Genomic DNA, 22,181 nt, shown 5'->3' with positions numbered 1-22,181 from the left:
TTAAGTTGTTTGTTCAAATTATACACAAAACACTAAGAGAGGCCTGTTTTACAGGTTTTTTTCTAACTCAGCTAAGACCAAGGATCAACAAACATCCCAAGAAAGGACTGTCCTAGGCATTTCCAGGCTAAAATTTATCCAAGGGGCATTACGTAAGTTTGCATCCTCCACACCAAGATGACTTTCTAAGTAACATTTTTGCCATGATTTTCCAAAATAGGTGCCTAAAAGTAAGCTCTCATCTTCCTGTTTATGCACCATAAATATAGATGGTCTAATTTTTAACAGTGCCAAGGACATATGACTCTTTTTTATGTCAGCATGAGTTGCTGGAAGATCTCTTTGAAAAGTAAGTACCACATGGGCTTTGTAGCTTACTGTTGGGCATAAGAAGGTAAGAATTGCCAGACTGTGTCAGAACAATGAAAGCTGTAGCCCAGTATCCTGTCCCTGACAGCAGCAGAAATGCCTGCATTAGAGCAGCGGTTCTGAACCAGGGGTACATGTACCCCCAGGGGGTACATGAAGCCTCATCAGGGGCTATGTGAGATATATTTCATATGTTGTCTAACACAGCTCAAAGGGCCTAAAAAATTAATTTCCCATTGAAAGGGGGTACATGAAGTCTCACTCTGAGACCAAGGGGTACTTCGACTGAAAAAGGTTCAAAACCACTGCGTAAGAGGAAAAACATTGAATCAGAAATATCTAGAGTGTTCTATCCTCTATTCATTACTGTTGCTGGCATCCACCATTATTGGTCTGGAGATGCTAGAGGAAACATCTCTGACCATTCTTTTCAACAGCCATTAATTGATCTATTATCCATGAATTTGTCTAGTCTCATTTTGAACCTGACCATGCTGTCTGCCACTACAAAAGACAATGAATTTGAGAAGTTAACTACTTATTGCATAAAAAAGTATTTCTGTTAGGTCTAAACCTGTCCTGTACTAATTTCAATGGGTGCTGCTTCATTCTAGTATTCTGAGACTTGGTAAATAATAGTTTCATGTTTGCTTTGTCCACACCTTTGATGACTTTATATACCCCTATCATATCCCCGCCTCAGCCTTCTCCTTTCCAAACTGAAGAGTTCTAAACCTTTTGGATTTTCCTGGTATGGCAATAGATCAGTTTGGTTGCCTTTCTTTGTACCTTTTCCAATTCTACAACACCCTTTTTGAGATTCAGATATCAAAACTGTACAGTGTATTCAAGATGTGGGTGCACCATAGATTTGTAGTGGCTTGATGATATTCTCCATTTTGTTTTCAGTTTCATTCTTAATGATTTTCAACATTTTATTGGCTTTTTATTGCTGCCACACACTAAGGTGACACTTGTAGACAATGGTGTGTAGTGATCAATGGAGGGCAGGAGAGAGTGCAGCTGCACCATAGCACCCTCTCTGGATTTGTCCCTGATTCTGTACAATCTACCACACGTGAATGCTTAACCTGGAAACTCTCCTCACTCACCACCCCATCTCTACCTTCTCACACCAGGGAAAAATAGTCCAAGAAGTGAAAGACAGATTAAGTTGGATTGAGCGAGCCCTCATTTAAATCACAGATTAAAAAAAATATTAAATAGTTATTTAATAATAGTATTAAAAATAACAAAAAAAAAATTGAGAGAGAGAGAGTTTTAGTAATCTTCAGTATGACCGTGTTTGGCCAGAATACATTTGGGGCTATTGCAAAGAGCAGACATTCTTTAGCCACACAAATCAAAACCTGCTCATACAGAAAAGATTTATGATCAACAAGGTTTTGGAATAATGAAAGGCCAAAATCAGATCAAAAGTCCCTTCAATCATATTGTAACCTCTTCAATACCACAAGAGAGTGCATATTCATTCTAATTTTTCTTTTTTCTTTTCTTCCATTTCTATTTCCCTTTTTGCCATTTCCCATTCCTTCGCATACACTCTAAAAGCTTCCTACGTATCCTTATTTGAGAAACATTGGTCTAAAGGATGGTCCTTGCAAAAATGAAGAGGCAACAGTAGATAATTAGTGCAAATCTTCAAACATTGAAATAAGTTATTTGAAGTTTCAGTCCCGAAGGTTAAAGAATAGATTGGCTTGGCTTGGTTCAAGGAGACTGAGATAGCACAGGGCTTGAAGTGTGATAAGACAACACTCCTAAGTAAGAGGGAAGGAGATACATGCTCAGTCAAAGAACTGAAAAGTGTGGAACTATCTGCTAAGGTTCTCATGAGGATGTGAGTGACCACCAAGTTAACAATACATTTGCATAAGTGTGGTGTTGCCTCTAAAAATGTTTATCTGAAAAACCTTTCGGTTGAATAAATTATGCTCTCCTTACTGAGGGCATTCTCCTTTTGATAAGAAAGAACTTCAGAGCTGCGGAGCAGATAATATATTTATTTCAACCAAATTTTATAATGTATTTCAACCAAAGCAGAAAGTCTAGAGGGAGAAGGTCATGCAATTCTGTCCCAAGAATGGTGATGAAGGCTTGAAATTCCCCATGGTATCGTCTCAAGGAGAACAGGATGAGATCAGAGGTTTTCTCAGGGCAACTAACTGATAATCAGGGCTAATCAACCTTTTTCCTCTTCCTTTGAACCTTTATGTACATTTTATTCTGGTAATGATTTTTTTTTAAAGCACTTAGCTAAACAAAGCTTAAGATGACAAGGTTTCAGTGAGGTAATGAAAGGTCACAGGGTCATCAGTTTTGCTTGCCACAATATCTTGTCTATTCACTCAAAGCATGGCTGTTAGGACGAACTACTTTAGGTCACCCTAAAAATAAGCAAGACACGTGCCTGCCTTTCACCTCTTTTGCCAACACTGAGGACGAGGCTGACTGAACAAGCTATTATATGATACTTCATAGGGTTAGGAACAGAAGGGACCTGTAGTCTAGGTATCTTCCAATCTGATCTCCTGCATTTGAAAAATAAATCTCATCCATGAAGCATTTCAGACTTCAGGAGGTTGAAGTGTTTGACAAGGACACAGAACAGGAAAGGCCAATGCCTACAAATGTCCAAGAGCCTCCATAGCAATTAAGGATCGTCTGGGCATATCTTCTCCAAACCACACCCCATCCTGTAGAAGATGGTAACATCTCTCCCCCTGTCTCCAGTTAGTTTCCTGTCAATCTGACCTGGAGATCAGTATGGATGAGGTGGAGGAAGCAGGTATCTCAGAATGAAGATTCTTTGTATCACCTCATAGTATTGGTTCATTCTCTTGCACTGTGTACTGTTTTAAACCATAACCACTTTAATGCTTCAGAGAAAAAGTGACACATAGTATAAATATAGATAATTATACACTGAGAAAAAAGATTCCTTCCATATTCCTGCAAGTGACTGGCTGAAGCCCTGAAGCATGCAGTTTGATTATTTGAAGAAACCCACTCCAGACAAGTCAGTCAATCTTTCTTTGGCTTCTGTAGAAGGAAAGAATAACATGTTCTTTTTAGCATGAGTGCTAAAATGAACTGTACAAGCACGTTATTTAAGGAGATTAAACACATAGCCCACAGTCCTTAACATTTTCCTTTGGTGGGTAGGTAGATCAGGGATGGCCAACATGCATGTCTGGCACAATTGGCACAGGCACCCTCTGTGTGTGGCACAGTGCAGGTCTGTGAGGGGATGGGCAGCACAGTGGCTGATACTGCAGGAAGAAGAATGCAGAGCAGCAAATTGGGCAGAGAGCACAGGACAGGGAGCAGAAAGTGGAGAAACAGATCAGATGGGAGAAGGGGACCAAAGTGGCACTTGGGAAGGATTTAAGGCTACTTTCTATCACACCTGCCCAAAAAGGTTGGCCCTACCAGATTAGCTGACATCTTGAATTCACAAGTAATAGGATGCATTCCACATCTTTCAATCCTAAACCAGATTCAAAGTTTGCATTTTGTGTTGCTTTCCACTCCACTCCACTGTGTTGTTCAAATAACCTGTTCTTATGTTTTCCCCAGAAGTTTTCCTTTGGTTTTGTCTTTTGGTGTTAGTGACAAGATTGTATTTATAGGATACATCATATGACATCTTTTTATGGATTACTTTATTGATAAATCAGTATCATCTTATATAATATCTCACTGGTTTGCATTCTCATCATCCTGCTACTTTCAGGTATGTTCCCGTTACATGAGACTTTAAAGGACCTACAAAGTATGTTGACATCCTCTGTGAGGATCCAATAATACATATGTACATACATATATATGTAAAGGAGTTTCAACTATTTGTAGCACTCAAGTTTACCGTATTTACTCGTATACCACACACAAAACTGGGTTGCATATCTTAAGTGGGATTTTTCTTTACTGGAATAGAAACCTGGAGTATAAGAAGCAGGGAAACTGCTGGAAGACGGCTGTCACCCTTTTCCTCTGCCAGTCTCAGGGAGTGAGAGGGTGGACACCTCAGGGTCAGAGTCAGTGTTAATCCTGTCATGGCCACAGCCCCAGCAGTCTCTTGACTGCAGTCAGCATTTAGGCATGACTGGAAAAATTTATTCTTCATTCTGCCTTCCCCAAACAAGATGTGTGCATTGTTTGTGGGTGCACAGCATGCAAGAAACTATAGGTATTAAACATGGATTCTGCCTGCTGACTTCTGGCTTTGATTTCAGTATTTCATACTCCATATGAAAGTTCCCAAATCTCTTGAAGCTGCTAATTTGTTCCACTGGAATACAGCCAGATTTTATCTTGCTTGCTTACATATGTTTCCTTTTACAGGCCTTGATCTTCATTCCTATTTGCTTGCTGGCCCTGTGGATTGCAATAACATATTATATTTCATATCTCAGCTTATGCTGTGCCCAAGTCATCAGGATATACAATGTTACTAACATATACTCCGTTTAGCTGTATGTATGACTTTTGTCAGACTTCATTCTGTTCCCGATTGTCCTCTAAGATTACAGGCTAAACAGACATGATGAAAGAACAAATCCCTGTCAGACAACTGTGTATTGTTTTGAGTTCTCCACTTCAGTATGGGTGGGTGTTGTAGCTCGTTTATATATTCTGCACTTTTAAGAATTTTTATTGACTTTTCACATTGAATTTTGTTAAAGTCTCTTTGTGCTGCATAAAGCACAGATAGGTCTTTTGTGTACTTTTTTCAGAATCCATTGAGATCTTATTCTTAAAATCAGTATAAATAGGAATAAAAAACCTGACAAGACAGAGAGCAAGTCTGACCTGGACCAGATTTACAAATGCCATGTGAAAAAAGCAGAAGGGCCCTCTGTGTGAAGTGATCAGTTTGAAGGTACCAAAATGAAGGACACAGTCTTGGGCATTCTGGTGACTGTGGGTATGTTTACACATCACCCTACATCACCGTAGGGACACGCTGTGTCACATGGGTCTACACGTCACTGGCAGCTACTTCACCATAGCTGTATCACATACTCCCCCATTTTAGCATGCCACTATGGTGAAGTAGCAGCTAAAAATAACCATGCACCATGTGTATGGCACAGTATTGGTGGTTACTCTCCCATACTTTAGTACTTCCACAAGGAAGTACTAAAACACAGCATAGTAATATCACCATAGGGCGACATGTAGACATGCCCTGTAAGTAGCTGACAGTTTTTGTTTGCAAAAACTAGACTTGATTAGGTCATGATCTGTCGCCAATTTCACATCAAAAGGTCAGTTTTAGGGAATCCTTGGAGACATAGCTTTGAAATGTGCAGCATCCTGAAAAAACATCTAGGATGGTCAGTTGCTTTATTTGTATAGCATATATAGAAAAACAAAGTACTGTGATGTGCTGTGATACTACATGAACATGCATTAGGTTCATAGGAAAATAGGTGTGGAAGTGACTTCCTGAGGACATCCAGTACAGCCCTCTACTTAAGACAGGATCATCTTTGACCAAACCATCTCAGTCTAACTTGCTCTTAAAAACTTGCAGGGATAGAGAGTCCACAACTTGTTTAGGCAGCCTATTCTAATGCTTGACCACCCTGTCAGAAAGGTTGTCTTAATCTCCAAACTAAATTTCCTCTGTGGCAGCTTGAGTCCATTGTTCCTACTCGTGTCTCCCACAGCCACAGATAAAAGGCTATCTCCATCACCTTTACAAACACTCTGGCCATGTCCAGATGTGCGTGGACTTTTGCTTCCCAGGGGAACACCTGTGCCACATGTGCTCTGGTGTGCGGCAGGTTACGTTGGGGGTACCTTGAAAGAAAGTGAAATTCAAAATTACCCTGGGGTGTTTTTGGCACTCCAGCCAAAATGTTGCTAACCCCTGGTGTACTGTACTCCCAGGTCCTTTCTGTGCAGTGCTGCAGCCTAGCCAGTCATTCCCAGCTATGTTTATGTGTGCAATGATTCCATCCCAAGTGCAGGACTTGGGACTTGTCCTTGCTGAGTGTCATCTGATTAATTGCAAACCACTTCTCCAGTCTGTCTAGGTCATTCTACCCCCCAGTGTCCATATCTCCAATAACTGCTGAGGCTCCCTCTCATCTGTGGAGGAAGATAACAATACAGGTGGGCTGAAGCCCCCCCACAACCTACCAACTGCTCCTGTGATATGTATCAGTGTAGGTGGAAAAGAACCAATTTGGAGATGCACTAGGAAGAGTTTGGTTCTTACCTACCTATTTCTCCATTCTTGGATTCTGGCAGTGAGTCTTTAATCTTTGCTGCATTTGCAGCTGGTGGTGGGGGAGTGAGGGGAGAGGGCAGAAAAATGCATACAAACTTCTAGAGCTAAGAGGTACTCTTAACTTAATGTTTAAAAATGTAGCTATGCCTTAATAACCAACCAACTTTATAGTGCAGAGAATACAGTGAGTAAATATATTGTAGAAAGCTCTCATTTTTAACGAGTGTGTCCAAACATTAGATTAGCCATATCACGGAAATGAAATTTCTAGATAAAGAAAAAAATATTTCTATTCTGTTAAGCAAGTCCATATACCTTGATCTTGAGATTGGCATAGAAGTAGTTACTTGAGAAGGATTAAGGAAATTTAACAACTTCCTATTTCTCAGATGGTAAGTCTATTTGTTTTCTGAAAAGAAGGCCAAATATACAGAAAAAATCTAGTAAGGTAACGTAACATGTATAATACAGGCTTTACTTGATACTTGTATATCTAACTTGAAGTTAATACATTTAATGATGTAATATAGTATCAAATAGCTGACTTACAAGTCTATTCAGATAACACACATGACTTTCAGGCTCATTAAAATAGTAGCAATATCAATGAACAATGGCATTTAGATAGTTGAGAGGTTTCATTCATTTCAGTTGTGCGGTTTTTTTTGGTGATTTGTGTTATCTCCATAAGAAACCTCTATAAGTAGAGAATTAGGAAGCTTTCTTAAATGGAATTGATGACTGATAAAGCAGTCCTATGAATGGCATATTTTGGCATAAATATTGAACTCAACATAAAGGGGGGGAGAAGTTTGAATTTCAAAGTGTTTTTGCCTTTCTCTGTAGCAGGGATCACAGACTTCTTTGGATATCTTGAGTGAGTTTTAACAGTGGCACGACACTAACCGCCCTTATCCCCGTGCTTGACCTGTGGCAGGTTAGGGTGTGCTTAGTATTTCTGATAGGGTTGATTGTGTGGTTTTGGCAATAGAAGAGACAAGCACTTGGATGGGATGGTTTGGATGCAGTGAAACTGCTTGAGGCAGGGACTTGGACTGGGTAACTTCCTGAGATTCTTTCCAGCCATATTTCTTCTGATTCTATCTGCTAGCTTTTACATTTTTTAGGGGAGGAGGGAGCTTTGCAAGGACCTTTTGCAGCTCTAGGAACATAGAATAATCTCCACTGCTTCTGAGGTGGTCTGGAGACTGCCACCAATAGTTTCTTGCCTACACAACCACCAACCCCTACTGTGCTCACCACACCTGAAACTGAGACAGCAAGGATGCTCTGGGGTTGTCCCACCACTACTTTCAAGCATGCCAGACAGATCTGAAGAATGCCCATGGGGAGCACCTCCAGTGTATGCTGACTGCCCTGGTTTTGGGGTTGGAGCATGCAGAGATGGGGCAGGTGCCTGGGGCTTTGTTTCCACCAGCAATCTTGGAAGTGCCCTGGTTGCACTGTGGATACCTAGATGGCTTTTTAGCAGAAGCAGCTGAACTGTTTAAGCCCAGCTCAGGCTGCCCACCATACTTGCTAATGGGCACACCTACATGAGATGTTTATTGCATGTAGACTAATTAGCTTCAAAGTAAACATCTTGCATCTACACGTGTGGCCCTATTAGGCTGCAGGAATCTCACTCTGCAGTAAGGTAGTACTTGTCAATGCAAGTACTACCCTGCTGCAGATATTTTTACTCCTCAGCTCCGCACATGTAGATGCTGACATAGCTGGTTGGGGCATAAGGGTTCTTCAGTGAGGGGACTAGCCTCACACTGGAGCACCTTCGTGCCTCGGCCAGCCTGTTAAGCCATGTTGGAGCAGCTGTAGGATGGCAGGCTACCCCCCCAGAACCTCTAGCAGATGGGGCAGCTCCAGCCCAACAATGTGCTGTGGTCCTGGGTGAACGTGCAAACCTGGCATCTGGGAGCAATAAACATCAGCACAATGCAGGTTGAAGTTTATTGCTGCTTGCTAATAACACATGTAGATGTGCCCTCAGAGTGCTAACTTTCACCAGGACATACTCCTTCTGACTCCTTGACTTGATTCTGATTCTGGCCTGTCTTTTGTGTGAGAATTTGGTTTCACACCTCACTTTTTACCACAGAATTTGCCCACCCCCATCCTGATAGTGTAAGATTGGATGCCATCTAGACAGTGTAAGATAAGCTAATGGTGTAAAATGCCCTAAAGCATAAAATAACCTGCCTCTGCTTTGGGAACTTCAGGTGAGACTGAGGACTGATCATCAGGAGCTGCACTCATTTGGAGGAAAAAAATTAGTAACCTTTGGAGCCGTGATTGCTATAAAACAAAAATCCAAGGAGGGGAGAGAGTTTCTCTTTTTACCCCACTTAGCCAAGAACCTCATCTGAAAAATCTTCTGAGTGAAACATTTGGCAGAGAAAAAAGAAGCAGAAATTCTGCCTTTTGAGTGCTGCACTCCAAGTTCATGTTACAACCCTGACTTGGTAGCTGGAAAGATCATGTTAGATTGTTAGATGGTATTCACAGAAATGCCAGGAAAAGCAAGAATAAAACAAAGGACAACTTCAAAAGAAAGACCTAAAGAATAGTCTAAACACACTGTTTCTGAGTGACAGAGAACACCGCATGAGGAAGTTTAATCTCATTCTCTGATGTCAAAAGTGAGATAATGCTAATCTACCGGGGCCACAGGACCAAAGATCCAAGTTTTATTTTGGTCTCTTCAACTAACTTGCTATATTATCTTGCATGTCAGAATCGCTCTGTAGGAAAATTTCCTGCATCTGCAAAATGGGAACAATATTGCTTACCTTCTATATATGAACGGTGGTTTAGATGTACCAAATATAAATACACATTTCTCACACGTTTTCGGAGAATGTTTCTTCTGTTCTGGCAGTTCTTTTATTACCTCCCCTCCCCCCATAATGTCTTTCTGGAATGTATACTACTATTATTATAATTACATTATATTACTTGAATGCATAAATATTATTATTCTAAAGGAGAGCAGGAAAATTGTATAATTTTGAATTTTGCTTTCTTTCAAAGAACCAAGACAAAACACAATAGTAAAGGGAACATGAGAGAGGGAGAAGGAGATTTTTCTCAGTGGTTATTTCCAGACTATGAAATGAACTCCTTCAGGAGCTGAGGACTCTTGTAAAGTCTCATCTTCCACTCCCCATGTGATGTGCACATTTGCACCCTAGCCTCATGTTATATAAAATACATAACAGAATATACATAATATTGAAGTAAAAACCAACTCTGATAAACCAAATACTACAAAATACTTCTTCCTGTAAGGAAAGAATGGACCACTGGGCAGGCACTGGCAGCATCTTTTAATAAAAAACTGGAAAGTCCTCAGACATTATGATGAGGAGGGGTCTATAAGACCCTGTTTAGAAAACACTAGAATTCTCTCTACTATAACTAAACAACCAACTGATAAAAACATGGTAAAAATGATTATACAGTTAACCAGCACAGCTGGAAATGAACATATTAGAGGATACAAAGGGAGTATTTTTCCATCATATAATCAAACAAGCTTCCCTGAAGTAAATGCCTGAGCATTTCCTGAGAACCTAGTAAATTACAATTACTTGATAGAATTTATAGAATATTTATCACTGATTACAGAAACAAAACATTTGATAAAAATAAAATACTTATCAAAATCAAAATATTTTTCTAATATGTCCAGTTTGAATTTATAGTTGTAACCTTTCCCATTTAAAAATCAATTCTATCAAGGGTTCCTCAGATTAGAAACAGAACAAAAATGTTATAGGAAAATTTGTTTAAAAAAATACAAATTCATTGAAAACCAGGTCTCCACTATCCAGTGTACATTTAAGAAAAGGAATTTAGAGGAAAAAAAGGCCATTGACTATAGTTTAGTTGTGGTTTAAGGTAACATAATTGGCTGGGAAGATGCCAGTTTGTCCTTCTGTAGTTCCTTCCCACCAGTCAAACTGTGAATCTGTTTTAGTTATGACGAGGATTTTGTCTCCAGCTTTGAATTTCAAGTCCCCTGGTTGTTGTCCTTCAAATGAATAAAGGGCTGTTACTTCTATAGGATTACTCCAAGAGTTCCCTAAGAGAGAAAGAAAGAAAGAAATGAAGTCTTTTAAAAATGCATTTTAATAGTATGCCAAATTTAATGTCTAATTAATTTTCAAGTACAGTTTCTTTAAATGGCAGGAAAAAAATCAGATGCAATTTGTTAGTTACATACACACATCATACAATATAATAAAAATGACAGCAGATGCAATGAGCACTTTATTTCTAATATAGTCTCAAACCTGTGTGTCATGATAAATATATTGCCAGTCTGAAATTAACACTGAAAAAATGCCAGTCTTTTTTGGGGGGTTGTTTTTGTGCCAATGCAGTCAACAGCAGTATAATTAAGCAACCAGTGCTGAAGAACACACAAGCATTCTCTGAGAAATCACTGAACAGAGTAATTGGAGAGAGGCCCCTCAAGCTATCCTGCAGCATGCTCTTAAATTCTAAAAAATCAAAGGAGAAAATGGTTGGATCATGACAAGGAAGTAATTCTCCACTCTTGACCTACTATCACCTGGGCTAGGAACAGATATTACTCATAAACCAGTTTAAGTGATCAGTAATTGGTAACAGAACAGAACCTGTAACAGAACAGATGTTCAGTGCACATAAATCAGTTTGAAAATGGCTGAAACTTGTTTGAGATAAGTCTAATACTACATTCAATCAGGTTTAACTGATTTGGGTCAAAACAGTTTATGCAAGGTCTATCCCAGACCCTTTGCTGGTTTAAGATAAACCAGACTCCCCCAGCATCCCAGAATGCTCTCTGGACTGGGCAGGGCTCTCTGCTCCACAGCAGAGCTGGCCCCTCCCCTTTGCTCCTTGACTGCAGTTCAAGCAAGACTGTGGCTGACCGCCCCCCCTGCTAAGCAGGAATTCTCCCCTCCCCTTCCCTCCTCTCTGCCTTGCTGAGGAGGTGTCCGTGTATTAGCTAACAGACCACATGCTGGCAAAAGTCTGTGCTGAATCAACAGGCAGAAAGTAATGTCCCTCTGTCATTTTCTTATGGGGTGATAAACACAGAGTTAGGGGTGATAAACACTTATTGATTCCCTGCTGGGCCAATCAGAGGATCCTGCCAGGGCCTGGCCATGACCCCCTCAGCTCATTGCTGCACAAGGGAAGAAAAGGCTGCTCTAGCACCTACAAGCTTCTAGCCTGAGCCACTGCAGCCATGTGCTGGCATTTCTGGAATGTCTGGCTAGTTACAAAGTGATTTAGCTTAGCCAGGTTAGAGTAACCTGCAAAGATTGAATCTATTTAGGCTCAGGCTTTGTGAATGTCTATCCCTAGCCCAGGGATCCTCTGCTATAAGCTGAGCCAGAAACCTATCTGGCTAGGAGGCTAATTTTTTTGACTGGTATGAATCAAGTACATTTTTCAAGCCCTGTCATCAATCATATCCAAATAACCAACCATCCAAATAATGCATGGCTCTCATTAAGTTACTTCCTACCTACCGTGAAACTGCGTGATAATGATCCAGTTAAACCCACTGACAAAATAAGACAAGAGTATGTGTAAAAATGTGCACAGAGTTATTTTTTCTGCTAAGCAGAATCAGGTGAGGTGTCCACCTTCCTTTTTTTTTTCCTCATAGGATTTAATAATAGAATAATTTGAATGTAATGGAGTCTATTCAGAAATTAAAGAAATTAAAATCAGGAAGGTTAATACAACAATTTTTTTGGCTATATTTAATATTATATGAATGCTGTCTGAAAGTCTTTGACACAACTAAAAGAAACAGAGGGTTTGAAAAGGTCCAGCTTTAAACTACAAACGGAAAATGTAGCCAACAATATTACACAGGAAAAGTAAAATAAAGTAGGCTTTTTACAAATTGAAAATGATATTAGACAAAAGGAAGCACTAACAAGAAATATTCTATTCAATGTTGATACATTCTAAGTTATTTTACTATATCTCAATTTACTACTTTAATAAAAGCATAGATAAACTGAATACAATATTTACTCAAATAAAAGATGAGGTTTTTCCCTCCCAGTTGGCATGGGGCAAAAGCCCCTTGTCTTATAATCACATACACAGATATCTCACTAAATATACTGTCTATCATTAAACTGCAGCCAAAAACATCATGTGCTCAGCAATGGAAACCAATTATGAAGTTAATTATTAAATGCAGCCAACACTGAGCATAACTATAAAACAGAAGGCCCACAATGGGCAAACATGCTGAGGGGAAGCTTTTTTTTATTATGACAAAACTCCTGGAAACATTTATTCACTGTTACCCCACTCAATACTGGCATAATCTTATCCCACCTCTTCCTTGATAACATGCTTACAGATGCAATACAGAAATTCATGCTTAGCCATTTAAAGTTCAGATCTCTACCACTTTACAAGTCTTCTACGTTGCTGCTTGATGCCGTCGGCTCTAATCCTCCCCCTTTTCACATCCCTGTAATTTTTGTCAGTTGCGTTATTGCTTTAACATTTAAGAAAGGTTCTCCGTTTCCCTCTCCTGCACTTTTCTGCCCCTGCCATCCTTTTCCCCTCTCCATTAAACCCAGAGCACAGTAGCTCCAATGAGCTTTTCACTAAGCCATCTTTCTCCCCACTCTTTCTTTGTCTGCCTTTTTTCTTAGCTTCATAGCGTATGATTTCTTTCATGTTCCAATTTGGTTCTCTTCTTCTTTCTCTTACCTTACCCTCATTCTTCCCCCTTCCTGTATCATTCTCTCCTTTCTCCCTTCTGTCTCAAAGTCACTTGTCCCACTTACTTTTCCTCCTGTTCCCTCTCTTCAGTATACAAAGTAGTGCAGTTGCCAACAGAGATTTCACTCTCTTCCTCCCCAGCTCTTCTTTCTTGTGGTGTCTCCTGTATTGTCATGCATTCTGACTCAACATCTCCCTCCACGCTTTTCCTGTCTCTGCTGCTCTTCTGTGGATCTAGCTTTAATTAAGGAGGACCACAGGCATCAGCACTGTGAGTGTCTCTCTTCCTCACAATTATCACGTCAGCATTTCCTGGCATTCCGCTGCCCTGTGCCATTTCCCTTCACATCTGTAGCATACTGTATACTGGCAGTATGTGGCCAGGTGTCCTTCCTGCTCACACTTGCTACAGAGTTTAGACTATCTGAAATACACTGTAAACTCTCAGTGTGGCCCTACTTGGATTACTGATGGTAAGTGCATTATCCCACAAGACTCCTCTCATCTGCCTTAATTAGCAACCAAGCTCGCCACAATCCCACCCACATACCATATTTATCAAATATCTTTTCAACATACATAACTTTTTGTCCAGGCATTTGTCTATCTCTCCCATCTCAAGCATGTCTGTTTACATTTGAATAATTATTGTCCTTTCTCTCATCTTTTCTCCTGCAATAAAACTTATCCCCTTAAGTTCTTCTCTCTCACCTACTGCCACATACATCTTCCAAAAATCCTCCTCTTCTTGCCTCCAATATGAAATTTCCCAAGACTTCTGGGTAGGAAAGGCAACCAAGACTATTCAAATATTCCACTTTAACATCCAAAACTTAAAGCAATATTTTTAAAATAAATTCATATCTATTCATTGTCCGACTTCTCCATTCTCCTTCTCCTGTTACTACTGCTCTTATGAACAGATTACCTGCTGCTGCTTCTTTCACTTTGTCTCATGTTGTCTCTCTTTCCAGGTCTGGATTATTCCTCCCACTAGTCATCCTCTTTCCTTCAATCACTGTTTCTTTCCTCATTTCTTTCTCCTGACCTTCTCTCTTCCTCTTCTTTCTGCTGACTGAACCCTTCTCTCATTGCCTTCTTCAGTAAAGCTTCCTTCACCACCACTGAACCCACCAACCTTTCTTTCCTACCTTCTTTCATCCCCTTTCCCCCAGCTTTGTCCATTCTCCATCAGTCTCTGGATCTTTGCTTCTGCTCTCCGATTCACTTCTCATCTTTTAGTCTGCTTTCCATTTCATAACTGTCATTCTCCTCTCCAAGACTGCCACCAATGCTGTTTCGGGTTCTGGGAACTCATCCATCCCTGTGTTCCATCACTATCCCTCCAGCGCTTCTGGCACCAATTCAAGTAGTATACTGGACCTCTGCCTGGCCACTGCACCTGATCTTAGCCAAAAGCAGCTGAGAAACTATGGTATGGATAGGAACAACCACAAGACAGCTAGTGCAGTCCACCAGAAAAAGACATATATTGGTGCCTATTATGGACAGTTCCCCTCACTGATGACTCTTTTTCAAGTCATGGCGAGCTACAACATTGCATCCCTCTCTTGGTCCCTCCTTTCTCAGCCTGGGACATATTATTGGTGTGGCTCTGCCCTCCATAAAGTGAAGATGGACCAGGTTGCCCTGTGCCTCATCTGCACATAATTTTTTGGAGCATCCCAGGACTTGAGAAGAATACCCAGTTCCAGTCATGAGTGGGAACTAATTAGCACATGGATCCTTTGTTGGGAGTATTTAAAGTATCCATACATACTGAGCAGTGCTAAACTGTGGGGTAACTGTGGAGGGCAAAGCCACAATAATAATGTGCGCCAGGCTGAGAGAAGATGCAACAGAGGAATTTTGGGTGAACTGTATACAATGTCATGGCTCGCCAAGGCTTAAAATTCTGTTGACTCGAGTGGGGCCCAGCCCACTGAACTGTGTGGTAAATCATGAGTCTTTTGGCTTTGGACTAATATCATGCATACTTTATACTAGATGTAAATAGGTGCCAAATTACTACTCAAAAGTGTGTTTATGAAAAACCTATGCTAAAAATTGCAGCAGTTAAAAACAAAAACCAAAACCTAACATGCATCAATTCTGGTTGATACCAAGTCTATGGGGACAGCCATGTTTAATTTCAAAGTCTTTTTTTTTTTTCAAATTTGCTCCTCACTCCCACATACTCATGGAGAACATGGTCTGACAACAAGGGGAGGGAGAAGGGCCTATCTGGGGAAAAAGATGAGGGGAAGCAGACAGCAAAGGGTCACCTGATTTCCCCCAGATTTATTTTCCCTGCTGTAGCAGTGGGAGGGGGACAAATAAATGGCAAACCTCCAATAATTAGATTCTATACCTGGAAAACTGGAATAAATTTATAAATGTTCCATATATAGATTCTAATTATTGGAGGGGTTATCATATAATCAGGTTCATCATCTCTTATATGATATTTCATTGGTAGGAATGGTGACCATGATTGAAATGGAACTGATCCCTTCATATGACTTACTTTTTCAAATCTCCCAATACAGTTGTTTAAAATTTTTTAAAATGGCTGGAAAGTTTGTATATGAAGGACAAATGCCTTGACAAGGTCACAGGCAGGCAAGGTTCTTTAGATAGATGTGATATCTTTTATTAGACCAACTAAATAGTTGGAAAAAAGTTCTTTACGACCCGTCAGGCAGAAACACCCTTTGTCAGGCATAGGGAGACTCCCAGTGTATGTATTTGTGGTGGTGAGACACCCCCACAGGCTCCCAAAGGGGAGGCAGTAGTCCCCGTGGGCCCCAAGCTGCACAAGCAGGGAAAATCACCTTCGGGGACGTAGCCAGAGTCGGAGCAGGAGCTGCAGCCATGCGAGCCGGGATTACGTTGGCTGTTTAATCAGCTATTCCCTGTGCGGATTAAAGCAGAGCCAATCACGGCAGCCAGAACAGCTGCTGCGGGAAGATTTAAAAGTCCCACCAGGACCCAGGGGGAGGGGGAAGAGGAAGCACACCAGTGCGGAGCACGCAAGGCGTGCTGAGGCTCTTGTGGCAGGCAGAAGCAGTGCAGCCGGCTCAGTGACGGCATCCAGAGCACGGGGAAGCTGAGCTCCTGTAGAAGGCTGGGAGGGAAAAGGCAGTTCCACACCCCCATCCTCTCTAGCGGTAGATTTTTGGTAAAGAGCAATTAAGAGGCATCCTGCCCAGAGGCAGCAAGGAGGATGCCAGCCTACAGAAGCCTAGCTTGTCAGCATCCGAGGCGGAGACGCTAGCTGTTGGGACAACCAGGCTAGCCCACCAGGACCCAAGCCGATGCTGGTCCCCCTGGTGAAAGGGGTAGACTGGGCATGGCCAAACCGTGCAGGTGGCACCCATTCAGTTGGCGAGTGGATGGGGTGCAGGGGAGATGGAGCCCTGCAGAACATCACGCCAAGACAGTGAGTACTACCGTCTCCGGGGTTCCCCAGAAAGAGGATCTCCACTGAACCCCTCCCTTTCATTCAGTAACACCAAGTCATGGCAGGCAAGTTGAGGGGTGGGGCCCCGCGCTAGATGGATAGTACATCACCCAATGTAAACCCCACCTAAGGCGCCTTTCATCACAGTATTGCTAAGTGGGAGTGGAAGGGAAGACTCCCTATGCCTGTTGAAACTTGCAAAGAACTTTTTTCCAACTATTTAGTTGGTCTAATAAAAGATATCACATCTACCCAAAGAACCTAACCTTGCCTACCTACGCCCTTAGATCCAACATGGCTACAATTAACACCTCTTAACAAGGCCATCCATTTTCCTGGGCCAGACATCAAAATGCTTGCTCATTTTTGGTAGTACTTTGGTAGTATTTGTACTCTACATGTAGTCCTAGTAACTTCAGTGGATACAGTAGGCACTTGCAGTCAGTTATTACTGATTGCAAGTACGGGTATCACAATCAAGCCCTTTTGGGTTTGACTTTTACTTGAAGTTTAGAGGATGCTAAACAGAGTCAAAATCAATTTTCATTGTAAAGTAAGAGTTAGCAATAAGCAGGCACATCTGCCAGTCCATACTGGATTCAGAGGTGGCCAAATGGAAGTGCAAGTGTAACACATGGCATGGGCAGCCTTTGCGTGTAGCACGTAGCAGATAAGAGAGGAAGCAGGGAATATAGTGGCACATGCAGTAGGCAGCAGAAAGCCGACTGGGCAGGAAGCAGAAGGAAGCAGGAAGAAAGCACAGCAGCATAGCAGGCAGGAGCACAGGACTGTGAGCAGAAGGCAGAGCAACAGATCATGTATGAGAAGGGGATTGGAGTGGCAATGAAGAGTGTGGGGCTAATCTGTGGCACTCCTGCTAAAAATATGGGTCCTTACCGCTGTACTGGAATGTGGGGTGGAGAAGGTGCATGTGATCCATGGCTACGCCAACAGCATGACACGCGCAATTTCTTCCAGACTACCAAGACAACCTATGGACCCCACTCCATTGGACAAAACCCCCTCTGATCACAGGATGGCTCCTGGCTCTTCAAGGATGATGACACCATCCATCTGTGTTGGAAGCAGCATTTCAAACTCCTCCTTAACTGGGAGTCCACCATATTGGACAAGACCCTCCAAACCAGGGGCGGGCAATTATTTCAGGTGGTGAGCCGCTTAATGAATTTTGGCAAGCCATTGAGGGCCGCATGACAGGCAGCCAGGGGAAGATAAATATTAATTTTCTAAATTTTTTAGGGGTCCCACATGCTGGATACAATGGCCTGGCGGGCCACATCTGGCCTGCATTTTGCCCACCTCTGCTACAAGCTGTCCCACAATGCCCTGTGGTAGATTCCCTCAGTGATCCAGCAACCACTGGAAAATCAACAAAGCTGTGGGCCAGATGGTATACCCACAGAGGTCTAACATGCTGATGGCTTCTGGCTCACACCACAACTCCACCAGCTTATCCTCTGCCTTTGGGATGAAGAGGACATCCCCAGGGTATTTAAGAATGCAATCATCATGACCATCTACAAGAAGGGGGACATATCTGACTGTGGGAACTACAGGGGGATTTTCCTCCTGTCCACTGCAGGTAAGATCCTGGCCCACATCCTCCTGAACTGCCTTCACCCCATCGCCAAGGAGATCCTTTTAGAAACCCAGTGCAGCTTCTGACCATCCTGGGGTACTGTGGACATGGTTTTTATTGCCAGGCAGATCCAAGAAAAATGTAGGGAGCAAAATCAAGAACTGTTCCTTGCCTTCATTGACCTGATCAAGGCATTCAATTTCTTAAATCGTGAAGCTGTGTGGACCATTCTCCAATGCCTTAGTTGTCCGCTGAAGTTTGTCACCCTGCTGAAACTCCTGCATGCTGATATGACTGCCATTGTCCTGAGTGGAAGATCTGAAACCAATGCTTCTGCATCTGGACCGGGGCAAACAAGGTTGCATGGTCATCGTCACCCTGTTCACCATCTACCTAACTGACATCATCTGCCTCATCCAAGATGGTCTACCATCCGGCAGCAGTATCCACTGGACAGTATCCAGTATTGACTGGACAGGATACATTTCAATCTTGGGAGCTTTCAGGCAAAAACCAAGATCAACACCAAGGAAATCCATGGCCTTCAGTTTGTGGATGAATGCTGCATGATGGCTCACTCTGCACAGGATGTATATGCAACCCTAGATCTCTTCAACACTTGGTATAAGAGACTTGGCCTGTCCTTGAACGTTGCCAAGATGAAGGTTCTCCACCAACACTTTCTAGGCTAGCTGAACATCCCCTGTGCTATCTACATAGATGGGGAGGCCCTGGAGTACGTGGAGCACTTTCTGAATTTTGGCAGCCACCTCTCTCAATGGGCTACCATCAATGGAGAAGTCCAACACTGGGTCAACTGCACCAGTGCCATCACCTTCAAGCTGTGACAACATGTCTCTGAAAATAGAGATCTTCAGAAGTCGACGAAGGTCCTGGTTTGTAAGGCTGCCATGCTGACCACCCTCTTCTACTGCAGTGAAGCCTGAACCAACTACTGACACCACATTAAGACCCTTGAGAGCTTTCACCAGTGGCGCTTGCATCAAATCCTGGGGATCAAATAGGAGGGCCACTGGACCAGCACAAGCGTCCTCCATGAAGTTGTGCCCACCAGCATCAAAGCCTTGCTCTTGTGAAATCAATTCCAATGAATGGGCCACTGCATCCGCATGTCTGAGAACCACCTCCCCCTCACTAGATTCTCTTCTCCCAGCTCTCTGTTGGCCAACACTCAAAAGGCAGCTAAAGGAAACAGTACAAAGACACGCTCAAGGTTGCCCTCAAGCATGGAAGCACTGACACCAATGGCTGGGCGAAGCAAGCTGCTGACCGTTCGGTGTGGTGCCACCTGGTCCACCAAGGTGAACAGCACTTAGAGGCCCACTGACTTGATACCAAGGTGGAACAGCGGCGGTGGAGGAAGGAGAAGGAGACCAACCTGGGGCTGTGAATCCCACTCCCCCCCACCCCGCAACAAGATGCCAAAGAACATGTCCATCCAAAATCAGACTCCTCAGTCACCTGAGGACCTATTGAGCCTGATGGACTTTTCATCCTTGACTTAGAGGGACCGCTGATGACTGGAATGTATTTCAGCGTGCATTATTGTAGACTATATTTTGTTTTGAATCTTTAATATGACCTATTGCTAGAATAAAACATACAAAACAACAAAGCAAGTTTATAATTATTTTTTCTATTATGGAAATGACCATGGATCCTGGTTTTCTGGTTTTCTGTTTACAAATTGCAAATTCTCTGCTAAAACCCTCCAGAATCTGCATTTTCCCATGATTAACAGAGATCTTGGTTTTCTCTGATAAAAAATCCCCAATTTTTGGATTTAAAAATGTAACCCAAAATCCATATTTTTCTATGAGTAAAATGAAACACCACTACTGATTACCCTTACCAATCACAGTTTTGAGTATTCATGCTTAATATTCTATATACCATTTTGGCTACCACAGTATACAGTTTTAAATAGCCACAGTTTTCCATGGCCATGCATCAGCTCACCACCAGCCATTTTTCCCATAAGCCTTTTGACTTGACAACAATGGGAACTTTCAAGAATCTAACCCCAGCAGGGTTACCAGTGCCTCATTCATTATAATAAAATAAATTCTAAATACCTATATATTTTGGCATTTGATTTTGTTTTTTTTTTATCATGGAAAACCAAAACTCTCCCTGCCCCCTTTGCTCACCAGGGTATGGATCCAGTTGTTGCATCTCCCCCCTCCCCACTGCTTTGTGGTGCTCAGCAGCCCTGATATGCTGGTGCTATAACCCCAGCCCTACCGGTAACCCTCACTCCTGACCTGCAGCCCCCCATCCCTGCTGGCGTCCATCACTTCCAATCTGCAGCCCCCCCACAGGCGCCCCTCACTGTCAACTCCCAGCCCTCACTCCCCCAGCCCTGCTGGTGTCCCTCACTCACAACCTACAACCCCCTATTCTCCCCCTCCCCCCAGCCCTGCCAGAGGATCTCCCAGCTGCCAGGGCTACAGGACCAGGGCCAGGGCTCGCAGTCCCCTGCCCCCCACAGCAGCACCTGAGCACCAGCTGCCACCTGCAGGAGGTGGTGGCTGCTGCAACTGGAGCAGAGCATGGAGCCCAGCTCTCGCTTATCCCTGTGAGCAGCACAGCCAGAGTGGAGCCTTTGGGGGTGGGGGAGGATGCAGGCTGTCCACTGTGGGCTCAGAGCTCCTTGCCCTGCTGTCCTCTCCTGGGAGCCTCCACATCCCACTAGGTGGGATCCAGTGGAGGAGAGTGGGGAAGCTTGATGTTGCCGCTGCAGCCAGGAGCCCTGTGTCAGCCATGTTGCCATAGCAAGGTGCCCTTTGCCTACCTAGAAGCAGTAGGGGTGGCAGCATGGTGCAGACTTGGGCCCCCTGCTTCTGCAGGGCAGGCAGAGGGTGCCTCACCATGGTGACACAGCTGGTGTGGGTCTCCTGGCAGCAGCAATCCTCCCCATCCTACTCTACCCTCTTGCATCAGGTCTCACCCTCTAGGCCATGGAGGCTCCATGGGGAACACAGCAGCGTGGGGAGCCCTGAGCCCATAGAGGGTAGTCTGCCCCCACCCCACATAGAAGGCTGGGGGGTGGCTGTGCCCACCCCCATGCCTCCCTTCCTGGAAGTGCATACAGTGGTGCAGAGCCAGTGTCTCAACAGCACCCCCATATGAGCTCCCCATAGCTCCCTCCCACTCTCATAGCTGGGCCCTGTGACTGCACATTCTAGCCATGGGCCTCATGCACCGCTCCAACTGGGCAGCATCCCCAGTCCCAGCCATCTTCCCCCCTCAGCATGGGGAGCCTCAGCCTGTCCTCCTCCCATAGACTTACCTACAGAGAGATGCAGGAGCTGCTCTCCACATTGCCTGACTGCCACGTGCATGTATATTTACATACATGCACATGGTGCCCCAATATCCCACTCCTCCGAGCCCAGAGGCGGGCAATTATTTTGGGTGGAGGGCTGCTTGATGACTTTTGGCAAGCTGTTGAGGGCCTTATGGGTAGCCCCACCTCTTCAGATGCCCCACCCCCTGGTTGCCATCTTGCAACCAGATGCCCTGCTCCCTGACCTTTGTCACCAGAAGCCCTGCCCCCTGATCCCTGACCTTTGCCACCAGAAGTCCCTCCCCTTGCACACCTTATCAGGTAGCAAGGGGTTGTGACCCCTCTAACATCCTGCCCCAGCAGTGGGGTTTCAGGGGCATCAGACCTCCCCCAGAACTTTCCCCCT

At 43.4% G+C, this 22,181-nt stretch overlaps 1 protein-coding gene across 6 annotated transcripts in view; it reads right to left on the bottom strand.

The window, feature by feature from the left end:
* Positions 1 to 6,735: 6,735 nt before the first annotated feature.
* The window catches only part of SH3YL1 (SH3 and SYLF domain containing 1), a 95,997-nt gene continuing 80,551 nt past the window's right edge, over positions 6,736 to 22,181 (bottom strand). For 3 of the 6 annotated variants that reach the window (XM_019537467.1, XM_019537468.1, XM_019537470.1), the window contains one exon: positions 9,964 to 10,736. In XM_019537467.1, coding sequence (XP_019393012.1) covers positions 10,537 to 10,736 — 200 coding nt within the window. In that variant the 3' untranslated portion in view covers positions 9,964 to 10,536. Of the gene's footprint in view, positions 10,737 to 22,181 lie in introns of all 6 variants that reach the window. The other 3 variants (XR_002101582.1, XM_019537471.1, XR_002101581.1) reach the window with 3 other exon arrangements.

The sequence above is a fragment of the Crocodylus porosus genome, unplaced genomic scaffold (genome assembly GCF_001723895.1).
Source record: "Crocodylus porosus isolate Cpor-Errol unplaced genomic scaffold, CroPor_comp1, whole genome shotgun sequence".
NCBI lineage: Eukaryota > Metazoa > Chordata > Crocodylia > Crocodylidae > Crocodylus > Crocodylus porosus.
This window is presented reverse-complemented; position numbering and strand designations above follow the sequence as displayed.